Source organism: Bufo gargarizans, chromosome 11 (assembly GCF_014858855.1).
Source record: "Bufo gargarizans isolate SCDJY-AF-19 chromosome 11, ASM1485885v1, whole genome shotgun sequence".
Classification (NCBI taxonomy): domain Eukaryota; kingdom Metazoa; phylum Chordata; class Amphibia; order Anura; family Bufonidae; genus Bufo; species Bufo gargarizans.
In genome coordinates this window covers 44,718,182-44,731,424 of record NC_058090.1, presented here as the reverse complement: position 1 = coordinate 44,731,424, position 13,243 = coordinate 44,718,182, and the positions used below count along the sequence as shown (strand labels likewise).

Genomic DNA, 13,243 nt, shown 5'->3' with positions numbered 1-13,243 from the left:
TTCACACTTGCGTTGTCCGGATCCGGCGTGTACTCCACTTGCCGGAATTACACGCCGGATCCGGAAAAACGCAAGTGTACTGAAAGCATTTGAAGACGGATCCGTCTTCAAAATGGGTTCAGTGTTACTATGGCACCCAGGACGCTATTAAAGTCCTGGTTGCCATAGGGGGAGCGGTATACTTACCGTCCGTGCGGCTCCCGGGGCGCTCCAGAATGACGTCAGAGCGCCCCGTGCGCATGGATGACGTGTTCCATGTGATCACGTGATCCATGCGCTTGGGGCGCCCTGACGTCACTCTGGAGCGCCCCGGGAGCCGCACGGACGGTATGCTGCTTCCCCGCTACACTTTACCATGGCTGCCAGGACTTTAGCGTCCCGGCAGCCATGGTAACCATTCAGAAAAAGCTAAACGTCGGGTCCGGCAATGCGCCGAAACGACGTTTAGCTTAAAGAGGACCTTTCACTACTGTACAAACTAAAAACTAACTAGATCAGTGGGCAGAGCGGCGCCCAGGGGTCCCCCTGCACTTACTAGTATGCCTGGGCGCCGCTCCGTTCGCCCGGTATAGGCTCCGGTGTCTGCGCTCCCTCTGACTGATTTTTTTGTAGGAGGCGTGTCCCTTGCTGCACTGCTGGCCAATCGCAGCGCACAGCTCATAGCCAGGCTATGAGCTGTGCGCTGCGATTGGCCAGCAGTGCAGCAAGGGACACGCCTCCTACAAAAAATCAGTCAGAGGGAGCGCAGACACCGGAGCCTATACCGGGCGAACGGAGCGGCGCCCAGGCATACTAGTAAGTGCAGGGGGACCCCTGGGCGCCGCTCTGCCCACTGATCTAGTTAGTTTTTAGTTTGTACAGTAGTGAAAGGTCCTCTTTAAGGCCGGATCCGGATCAATGCCTTTCAATGGGCATTAATTCCGGATCCGGCCTTGCGGCAAGTGTTCAGGATTTTTGGCCGGAGCAAAAAGCGCAGCATGCTGCGGTATTTTCTCCGGCCAAAAAACGTTCCGTTCCGGAACTGAAGACATCCTGATGCATCCTGAACGGATTTCTCTCCATTCAGAATGCATTAGGATAATCCTGATCAGGATTCTTCCGGCATAGAGCCCCGACGACGGAACTCTATGCCGGATCCGGACAACGCAAGTGTGAAAGGGCCCTTAGGCTACTTTCACACTGGCGTTTCTGGGTCCGCTTGTGAGATCCGTTCAGTGCTCTCACAAGCAACCCAAAACGGATCAGTTAAGCCCCAATGCATTCTGAATGGATAAGGATCCGTTCAGAATGCATCATTTTGGCTGCGTTTGGTCTCCGTTGCGTTTTTTAGACGGTCACTAAAAGGCAGCTTGCAGCGTTTTAGTGACCATCTGACTATGCGGAGCCAAACGGATCCGTCCTGACTTACAATGTAAGTCAATGGGGACGGATCCGTTTTTCACTGACACAATATGGTGCAATTGAAAACTGATCCGTCCCCCATTGACTTTCAATGTAGGTCAAGACAGATCCTTTTTGACTTGGCAAACGGATCTGTTCTGAACGGATACAAGCGTTTGCATTATCGGTGCGGATCTGTCTGTGCAGATACCAGACGGATCCGCACCAAACGCGAGTGTGAAAGTAGCCTAAGTTGTATATAAGTGTATAATATAAATTTCTTGGGGTCCAGAGATTTGCATACTGTGCAGGGTCCACAACAGCTAAGGCTCAGTTCACATTTGCATTGGATCTCCTGTCCACTATGGAAGCCCCGATCCCCGGCACAATGGATACAGACGGTGCCTCACAAAATCGGTTTGTCTTATAATGGGGTCTATCAGGGTTGCTGTCGTTTTGACAGCAACAATGGCGCCGCATACTGCACTATTACTGTGAAAGGTGTCAGCGCTGGTGGCGGAGACCCCCAAATGTGAACACTGTCTAATCTATTGAGAGCTAAGGAAGGGTGTCCCTAATTTATCCTTATGTTATGAAAACTATTTTCTGGCAGATTTAGATTTAGCCATACTCGGGTTACGTTACTGACCTGACTAGTATAAAAAGCATAGCCAGCCCATACTTGCACCAATACATATTAGTTGAGTTCTTCTTGCAAATTCAAGTGCCATGGGCATGGGGGTTGTTGTCCAATTATCCTAAGCTCCTTACATGGGGTGAGTGGTTGTTTTTCCATGTGGTAGCATTGAGGTTCAGGGCTCGAATAAAGCTGGGTGACAAGGAACTGTGATGGTGACCATATTGTAGCCACATTGACTATTTTAGAGGGGCATGTTCTTGCCACACGCTATATGGAGTAGACTCGCTTTGGACATTGCAGATGACGGGGGAGGGATCACCGGTTGCCTTTGCTTCTTGATGGACCTGTGTTTGTACAGCGGCGTGGCACCTGGTAATGGTAGGTTTGGGTCTTTCCTATACTAGTGTGTAATTCAGAATCCCATTTCAAAGTGAGATTATAGCCTACAAAATAATGGTGTAAAGGAGGACATGCTGTGTAGGACATGTTCTCCACAGAAATCACAGGGAGCCTTTCTCTCCGCGCCGTCACCTCTTCAGTACTGTTTGGTACAGATGTAAGGCTAGATTTAACACCGTGTTTCGCAGTGATTTCCTGATGTATGCGTCTCACTTTTTAGGCACATCCATCGCCCATAGGCGAAAAATAAGTACATCTTCACTGGTGTATGCCGGCTCAGGACACACTCTTGACCTTCATCAGGAGCATCTGTGGAAGAGTAGCTGTAGTAGACCGGGTGACTTTATATACCTTAAATGTTCTCTCTTCTGAAGGTTGGGGGACCATTGGTTTTTGCCTTATGACCTTTTATGAACACAAGGGTTTGTATTTATTGCAGAGGACGATCACATCTGACCATGTGAAAACAGGGATCTGCCATATTGGCCATTCTCATACACATCGTTGTCTCCATAGCTAATAATTATAGAGCTGTAGTAATAGGAGGACGTAGAGGCCAGGATGAAAATCGCAACCAGTGATGGGGCTAACTGGGAGACACTGGAATCTGTAGTCCCTTTTCGTTAACAATAGAGGAGTTGTGGTTGTATCGGAAGCCTAAACTTGTGACGGAGGAACCGGTAAAAACGTAGGGTCACTCCGAACCCGAGCAGTGGACTCCGCTCAATACAGTGCACATGCTCGTGCCCGAGGGTGGTCTGGAGCTTCTCTATAGGGTTCCCTTTAAATAGGTTGGCCACTTTATAGTAACATTTCCTAAAATGCTGGAAACTTTTATGTTGAGTCACATCAGATTGCAAATGCCTTTATGCCTTAAGGACACATGTCTGCATTTAAAGGGGTTCTCCAGGATTTTTTTTTTTAAACAGTGTAGAGAGCAGGGGGCTGTATAGAATGAAGAAAAAATTGATGCCCACCTTTTTTAATGTCCCACAGCTATTGTACCACCACTCCGATTCCCACCGGGCCCTCAGCATTCAACATTAAAGAGTATGTGATCACTGCAGGACCAGTGGGGACCAGAGCGGCGGGATATTTAAAAGGTGAGCATGGGCCATATTTTTTATTTCATACAGCCCCCTGCTCTCTGCGTTTAAAAAAAAAAATCTTGGAAAACCCTTATAAAGGTCCATGAGTGGGATATATAGACATGGGAGAGTGATCGTCTCTGCATCCGTAGGAAAGAAGATGGCTTCCTCTGCTTTTCCTGTGCAGGAGCTGAACATCGGCGTAATGTGTTTGGCGCATGCGCAGATGCAGGACATTCTGCTGCTTATATATGTACATGCACCGGACACCTACAGATGCCCTTCACGGACAGCATGGGGCCTTCCACTGACGAGCTGGGGTAAGGCATAAGGCCCGTTACAATTTTATTTGACATAGTTCCTAACATGTGATAAGCAATTATCAAGCAGCCTTTCCCTTTTAGAGGGGTTGTCCAGGATTACTAAGAAGTCTGCTTTATCCAGAAATGGCGCCACACTTGTCCATGGGCCGAATCTGGTATTGCAGTTCAGCATCATCATTTGCTTTGTTTCTGGATGTAAGCAGACTTTTTTCTTTTTTTTATAACCCTGGACAACCCCTTTAAGTGGAAAATGAGGATAATAACGGGTGGAACTGTAGTCGTTGGGTTAGGCACAATAATCGTCCTCTTCAGTTTCATCCATTTTCCGGCATGTGGCTGTCCTGATCCGTCACTTTAAATGATTCAGCAGGTAATTAACCTATAAAATAAAGTAATGCTTCACTTTAAAGCCCCCATTTGTGCATTCACTTGCGCTAATTTCCCTCTGTCACAGTAGAGGCGTGCTTACACCTGTTTTTCGGAATTCACCCGAGGTTACTTACATGTCCTCATTCTGTGCCTTGTAGAAGTAAGATGATGGCTGGTCTGAGAAATCCTCTCCCGTCAGCACGTTACGGATTGGGGCATATGTACATGGAACTATGGCTCTGTTCACACAGAGTACTGAACAGTGAGGGGAGGGCCACATGGTGACACTGGTCTCAGCCAGGATCTCGGGGGCGTCACAGTGCAGCGGGGATCCTATAGAAATTAATGGGGCTGCAACACAAGTTGCACATGTGCTGTAACTGCAACCCCTAAATCTGGCAGATTTGGATTTTTTGCGATTCAGGTGTCGCAGTCGCGGCACACATGTGACTGGTGCTGCGACCCCTTCAGTTCTATGGAACTACCCACTGCAATCCTGGCCATAACCAGTGTCGCCGTACCCTAAAAGTGAATGTGGTTGGACAGAAATCTCTGGTGTGCTCCGTATGTTGAATGTTTGCTCTGGGTTTTGGGCATTTTGGTTTGTATTGCTGCGAATCTGCAGTTTCCACTGTGTGAATACTGCCTGACTTGCTGTTCCTCCTTCTGGTGGTCCCTGGTATGTAACCATAGTGTAGTATGCATCGACTGCTCAGCATGGCGCACGCTGCGTGATAAACCCCTCCAAGCCTCTGAGCGGTCTCACCTGGCGGGGAAAGTGGAGGATCTTTAAATAACTATATCTAATTTGCTGCAGTGACTTTGCAAGGCCACGACACAGTGCATGGAGCTACGCAGTTCTAGCATCAAAACAGCTGACCGGTAGGGGGTGCCGGGGGTCAGCCCCTCACCGATTTCATATAGATGACTAAGGCCTCATGCACACAACCGTATCTGTTTTGCGGTCTGCAAATTGCGGATCCGCAGAACACGGATATCGGCCCTGTGCATCCCGAATTTTTCCCTTCCCCAGATGCCTATTCTTGTCCACAAAACGGACATAGGACGAGTTCTATTTTATTTTTTATTTTTTGCAGCACCACAGAACAGACATACGGATGCGGACAGTACACAGCCCCCAGTCCCCATCATGCCTGAGGCTTTATCCTAAGGACAGGTCATCAATAAGTTACTCCTAGATAGATTACATAGCTCTATCTGTATGACGTGGGATACATTGGTTGTGTTGAATACTGCACTGTGTTACCTATTCCTATACTAACAGATAGTAAACCGCTAGAGGCCAAAGGACTCTTTTGGCCGAGGTCAGGGCACGGACCAAGATGTCCATCGGCTGCTGTGTGAATGTTATTAAAAGGGTTTTCGAAGATTTTACTGGATAGGTCATCAGTATCTGATCGGTGGGGATCCGACCCCTGGGACCCCCGCCCATCAGCTGTTTGAGAAGCCACCGTGGCATTCTCGCAGCTTACCAAGCACAGTGCCGTCCATTGTGTAGCACACTCAGGCCCTTTCATTTTTATATGGGGCTGAGCTGCGCCTAGACCACGTGACTGATTAACGTGTCGTCACCCGAAAAATCCAACCTGCATTATCTGGGGTGGGGGGGTGGATGCCACTGCGGATTAGCCCCACTCATTGAGGACATCCCTAGTGGTTTCCATGCTAAAAAACAATATGCGGCTGTATGAGCAGCAGCGCAGTGAAATACATGCGAAATGGCAGGGGAATCACATGCGATTTTTCCATCGGATGCCGGTGCAGAATACAGGACATAAATGGTATGGAAAATCCATCGTGTGAACATACCTTTACTGAGCACCATTGCTCTGTCTAATTGTGGGGGGTTTCAAATGCCCGACAGTTCCTTCCAATCCCCCTTTACATGTATCTGCTTGGCATAGCCGAGCATGCAAGTGTTCACAATAGAGGGAGGGGAAAAAGCCGCTGTCGGACACTTCCAGCAGGGATTTATCTTCCCAGAGAACAAAAAAGATCAGGCATGTTAAAATTCAGCATGGCTGACCCTTCTTTTCCTCGACTTCTACAGTCAAGGGGCAGTCAGGACATCACTAGGTATATTAGATCAGGGGCCGGCAACCTCCAGCACTCCAGCTGTTGTAAAACTACAACTCCCAGCATGCTCTGTTCAATTCTGTGGGAGTTCCGAGAGTAGCCATGCAAGTGTGCATGCTGGGAAATGTAGTTTCACAACTGCTGGTGTGCGCTGAAGGTTGCTGACCCCTGCATTAAATGGTCAGCGGGTTCGGCCAACATCTTGTGTGTGTCCGTCTTAAATCACGGCTGGGTTGTGTGGCTACAACGAGTGCATCAGCTGTCCCTGCTGAAGAGACCTGTGACCACAGACATTTGGATAGTGCTGTTCTTACTCCCACTATACGGTATAGTTATTTTACACTGTATGACAGTATGTGATAAGGGGGAAACTGGAGGAAGTTAAATATAGTGACAGCTATGGGAACCTAATGGAAAGCTTCACTTCTAATATGAAACCAGCTTTTCCCTATCGGAATGTTGCATGAAAAGCAGCGTGTGATGCCATCTCTGTACCCAGTACTGGTAGGAATAGGGGCCGGCTGTGATAACCTTTTCTTAACTGTGTAGTTACAAAGGGCATCTCATGGATGGTGCCTGATCAGAAGCACTCCTTTAGGTGCCTTTTACAGGCTGATCTGATGACAGTCATATGAACACTCCTTCCCGATAATTTCTCCATTTAAACAGCGATCAACTGAAAAATGAGAAAACTCTCATATGATGGATGAGTGTAGCATAAATGCTTTCTGGTGGGTAGTACATCTCCACATGTAAATCATACGTGCTGTCGACAGTATGAAAACTGGGGACAAATGATCACACTAGTGATTCTTTCTTTCTCCCCTTCAGTTGAAATCGGCCCCTCTGAAAGGTCCTTTAAATGAGTGCCAATAAAATCTGTATGCTTGCCACCAATACAGTACAACTGACTGCTATCATGGTAGCAAGTGCCAATCAACTGGTGCTGCTGAGAGATGGCACTACCATGTGATTGTGAAAGCAAACTGCTTGGTGGCACATGTCCGGTTTTTGAAAATGACACCGCTTTTGTTAGACAAATGGCATATTCACAGAAATAAGCTGCAAGTGTACTGTACTAAATATGGATGTACATCTGTAGTATTGGATATGGGGGATCAACATCTGAGCATCGAATAAACCGACCGGCAAGTATTTAAAGGCTATGGACACCTTTGGGTAAATTTTTTTCTATAATAGAATTTTACTCGTTTTGGGCTAAAAAAAATATATCTTTTGGTCTTTATTAAAAACTTTCAGCAGTTTTTGTGATACATGCAGTGAAAAATCAATCGATTTGCAGAATGTCCTTTCTAAGTTTGTGTAAAGCCTCATCTCTGATCTCCTGACCTCATAAACACTCATTTTAGGAATATCACTTGAATCAGTGTTTTTGAGGTCAGGAGATCAGAGATCAGGCTTCATATGAGACTGATTTTTAACCACATGTATCACAAAAACTGCTGAACATTTGTTAATAAAGACCAATTCAAAAAACAATATTTAGCCACCCAGAATGAATACAATGCAATCATTAAAAATGCCATAGCCTTTAAGACATATCTACATACATAAACTGAAGTGAAGATTAGGCTACTTTCACACTAGCGTTCGATCGGATCCGTTCTGAACGGATCCGATCATAATAATGCAGACGGAGGCTCCGTTCAGAACGGATCCGTCTGCATTATTTTGGCATATAAAAGCTAAGTGTGAAAATAGCCTCGGACGGATCCGTCCAGACTTTCAATGTAAAGTCAATGGGGGACGGATCCGCCTGAAGATTGAGCCATATTGTGGCATCTTCAAACGGATCCGTCCCCATTGACTTACATTGTAAGTCTGGACGGATCCGCACGGCCAGGCGGACACCCGAACGCTGCAAGCAGCGTTCAGCTGTCCGCCTGTCCGTGTGGAGGCGAGCGGAGCGGAGGCTGAACGCCGCCAGACTGATGCATTCTGAGCGGATCCGCATCCATTCAGACTGCATCAGGGCTGGACGGAAGCGTTCGGGTCCGCTCGTGAGCCCCTTCAAACGGAGCTCACGAGCGGACAGCCGAACGCTAGTGTGAAAGTAGCCTTACAATGCCAGTGTGTGCCCTACAGTGTGTGCCCTACAGTGTGTGCCCTACAGTGTGTGCCCGCTCTGGCCTACAGGGTTTTGAAGACAGAAATGTTGCATGCAGTTTAGAATTATAGTGTCATTCCACTCCACACCCTCCAAAAGAGGTGTCCTCCACATGTGAAAGAAGGGATACAGAATGGTGTGTGTGTGCCATAGTGACTGCACCAGCTTTTGATATTTTACTCTGGGTTCCTTAGGCCACGGCTTCCTGGTCGTCTTAGGCTCCATTCACACGTCCGCAATTTTCCTTACGGTCCGTTTTTTTGCGGATCCGTGTTTCCGTAAAAACCTTCAGTTTTTTACAAAAGTGCATCCACATCTGTTCCGTGTTTCTGCAGAAATAAAAAAGGAAGGAGGAATACATGCTGCTAGGGTAATGCGGATGATATTTAGTGTGTTTCCGCATGTCATCTGCTTTTTTGCGGACCCATTGAGTACAATGGGGCCGTAGATCGCAATTTGCGGCCAAAAGTAGGACATGCTTCATTTTCTTTTTGCGGAACCGCATCACGGAAGTGATGATGCGGACAGCAATTACTCCCCCATTGAAATGAATGGATCCGCACCTGTTCCGCAAAATTGCGGAACAGATGCGGAAGGAAAATTGCGGACGTGTGAATGGAGCCTTAGTCTTTCTGACACCTAAGTGCATAATGTATTAGGTGTTCATACAAAATTTGGCATGAATTCTCTGCGGAAAAAGTTGGTAGCGGTGGCCTGGAATCCGTCTCCCATAGTCTTCAATGTAAGGCTGCACAGTTATTCATGTGGCTCCGGTTTATAGCCACAACCGCGCCAACATGTCCTTTCCTGGTGCTGCGTCCGGAAAGACGCCGCTGGAGATCGCTGCAGGTGTCCAGTCGCGGTTTAGCTCCATTCAGAGGGGCTAAACCACAAGCGGGCCCATGGCATTCACATTGAAAAAACCTGGTAGAAGAAGAAGGGTTTCTGTCTGGCAGATTTTTCCTGTGTAAAGTCCGCTGTGTGGACGGGGCCTAAATGTGACCACAGGACTATAATAACCATAGAAAATATATGATAATCGAATTGATTTGTGAAAGTGTGATTTACAAAATGGCCTATTTTCAGAGACCAAATAATTGCATTTTCTTTCCAGTGGCACAGGCGATTTATGAACTATCGCCTTTGCCAGTGTTTTTGCGCCAGAGCAGAAACTCCTTTTCTCCTTCAGCTGCCAAGCGCACATGTAACAGGTCAGCCAGTTTCATAGGTACAAATCTGCTGTATTTATATCGAATTTTACATTCATTATTTCCTCAGGGTTGCAGGGAGCGCACAATTTACTTGTCTATGCCGATCCCTGATATTATTATATGATGAGTTTCTGTTACCAGCAATCTCCCTACAGGAACATGCAGAGAAGATCCGGATTGTGTTGCTTCCAGGCACAGGCTGAGGCCATGGAAATTCTGTATAACTTTTATATATCGTTACCAAATATGAATCATTTGTACTGTATTCACTGTAGTGTGCACAATGTTCTCCAAAGGGGCTGGAGATGACCCTTGAAGGTCTTGGCAGATGGATTTTCTCATTTCTTTGAAAAGTCTTCAGTATGAGCTCAGTCCAGTACTTGGGCTGCTGTGGTACATTACAGTAATTTTCCATTCTTCAGAAATGCTTGGAGATCTACACTTTATGGCATAAGGACTCCACCAGTACCAACAGCATTTTGATGCTTGTATTGATAATATAGAAGGTTTGAGACCTTGAAAATTCAGACATGTTCTCTTCCTCACATCATAAATTCTAATTTCCTCCACCTTTTTCTGTCTGCTTTTCCCCCGACAGCATGTCTTCTGCAAGCTGAGCTGGTGAACTATGAGCGGGTTAAGGAATACTGCCTGAAGGTCCTCAAGAAGGAAGGAGAGAACTTCAAGGCCTTGTACAGATCTGGAGTAGCTTTTTACCACCTGGGAGACTATGACAAAGCACTGTTCTACTTGAAGGAAGCCAAGAGCCGGCAACCAACAGGTACAATTACTTTGTAATGGAGCAATGTAGACGTTGAACTGGTGTAGTACCACTCTTTCTTCCTAGGCAGATTTTCTTGACCAAGGTCTGAAGCACCCTAGATAAGATATGCTTAAACATGTCTTTATTTGGGAATCCCTGACAGAGTGGAATGAGTACTGATAACCTTTACACAATTCTCCCTTCCCCCATATTTGCTTGGAATCCTGACCATTACTTTGGACAGCTCACCCACTCCATGACCTTTGGGCCAGTTCCTTCCTGTTTGCTAACCTTGTGGAGATGGAGGAACCTGGGCAAGGCTACAACACCTATAGATGAGGAGGTAGAAAAGGCCAGTGAGCAGGTACCCTCTAAGCAGCAGCAGCGGGGCCAGCTTCTATAGTACTATATGTAATGTACCTCTGCAGGTTCTAAAGCCAGATCTATGGGCAAAGGGTACAGAATAATTCATCTGCTTGTTCCGGACAGAATCTGTCCTCTCTGACCCCAATATTCCCGCAGTTGACAGTACTATAAATAATTACTTGGGATGATGGAGGTTTTCAGCCTTCTATCTCTGTGAAGCTGTACAGTCATACCTATTGGCTCTGCCAACTCATTGAAATTGCAATTTTCCTGCCAGGATTTGATAGATGTGATGGTGTGCTATTTACATTCTTTATCCTCTGCTAAATGTCTCCTAGACACACGTCAGCCAGAAAGATGTGCAGATCTTCTCCCGTCTGATCACCTTATGTCACACAATACACAGTTTGTTTGTCCCTTAAAGAGGTATTCCGGTTTTAATGATGACATTTCTTTATTTACAGAATAGGACAATGAACACTTTTGTAATATACATCTATTTAAAATTTTGCCAGCAGACCTTTATTAAATCCATGCAGTACCCTCGCTAAAGAAAAAAAATTGTATGGTCCATTTTAGTCCTTTTAAAAAGCATCCCTAGAAGAGCTGGATAGAACTGAATATGGCGTCAGTCATGTGACCCTTATATGTGTCATGTGACCCTTATATGTGTCATGTGATCTGGCCTTCAGTTAACTGCTCAAGCATCTAACAGGTGAATATTAGTGAAATGAGGAACTGAACATACAGTATATACAGTATTACTATTGCACGTCTGTGTTTTATTTTTCCTTACAATAAGCTTTTTATTAACAATATAACATCACCACCTAGAGGCAAGCAGCCATTTTACAAATCACCTAGAGACAGGCAGCCGTGTGAATACGCACAGTGATGTAGTTACTGTACTACCTACAATCAATAAAAATCATTATTCCACCACTAGTCCAATTTAGTTATTACATGGATGTGTCCTGTGTTCTGACCCAGCACCTGTATGTCGGATAACACTGCTGCTTACTGAATGGCAGGGATTATATGATGTGAAGAGATTGATGCCATGTTTCAGTTAGACCATGGATGCATTACACAGGACTGATACGTGGCCTATACCAGGCATACTCAACCTGCGGCCCTCCAGCTGTTGCAAAACTACAACTCCCAGCATGCCCGCACAGCCTACAGCTATCGGCCTACAGCAGGGCATTGTGGGAGTTGTAGTTTTACAACAGCTGGAGGGTCGCAGGTTGAGCATGCCTGGCCTATACCATTCTATTGCATATAGGGGTCAACTGCCTGATATAAAGGTATACATGTATAATAGAAAATTTGCATGATTTCCTATTTGATACCCAAAGAATTAAAAAACGTAATTCCCCTTTAAAACCTAGGGACACAGTTTACATGGCAAATGTATTTTTACATATGTTAGTAGTTACGTTGTAAGAAAAGGAGTTGTACTAAGTTTGCAATATTTATTCTCAGGTTTACAACCTGGCCCCAGTGGCTGACTTTTCTCATGTGGAAGTGTCCTTCCCAATCATACAGGCTGCCCTCCCACTGGCACACAAACAGGACCAACCCAAAAAAACAATAGTGATGAACAATGCACCCTGAGGTGAATCTTGCTTTACTTGGCCATGGCTCTCACCACTCCCATGTACGGCAATAAATAACTTTTCACTGGTGCTCGCCGTCTGCTATCACTATGGAATCAAGGGTTCAAGTATGTCCATCTTCAGGTCTGTGGCTTGTTTACTTCCTCCCCGCCATGTCTACCTGCTCCACTGCAGCCAGCCACTGGCTTCTGCGGGGACATGTCCAAAAGAGACACGTCTCCACTGAAGCCAAACAGATACCACAATGCAACACAAAATACCTCTCCAGAAGCACCTCTAGCATCAGCATTGTCCCCATTCCAAACCCTCCCCTGCTGGCAGAGCATTGCTCCCTTCTTTTTTACCCTTTCTCCACTGGCAGGCAAATTGTCTCTACCTGCTTATCCCTCCACTGCTGCCAACAGCATTGTCCTTTACACTTAAGGGGAATAAAAGATTCCTTAACTCCTCCAATCAGAATAACTCCCTGGATCAACGACCCCTCTCTAGTAGCTATAGCCTGTAATATTATTACACTCCAGAAATACATCCAGGCCCCTCTTGAAATCCGTTATTGTACTCACCATCACCACCTCCTCAGGCAGAGAGTTCCAATGTCTCACTGCTCTTACCGTAAAGAATCCTCTTCTATGTTTGTGTACAAACCTTCTTTCCTCCGGACCCAGATGCCTGCCCCAAAAGCCCATCATAGCTTATTTTACAGAGGTATTGCACAGGCTGAGCCTAAGGAAAACAGCCTAAGGAAATATGTATTATTTACCCTCCCTTTAGCCACAGCTACCTTTTTGCCTGTCACCTCGCCTGCTGGCACCGCTTGTATTCCTTCACAGCAGCGCGATCTGTCCGTGTACATCGCGCTG

General features: G+C 46.2%; 1 protein-coding gene across 1 annotated transcript in view; it reads left to right on the top strand.

The window, feature by feature from the left end:
* The window catches only part of TTC9 (tetratricopeptide repeat domain 9), a 41,584-nt gene that overhangs the window by 16,932 nt on the left and 11,409 nt on the right, over positions 1 to 13,243 (top strand). Inside the window, exon 2 of the mRNA XM_044271445.1 lies at positions 10,234 to 10,416. Within this exon, the coding sequence (XP_044127380.1) occupies positions 10,234 to 10,416 (183 nt within the window). The remainder of the gene's footprint in view (positions 1 to 10,233; positions 10,417 to 13,243) is intronic.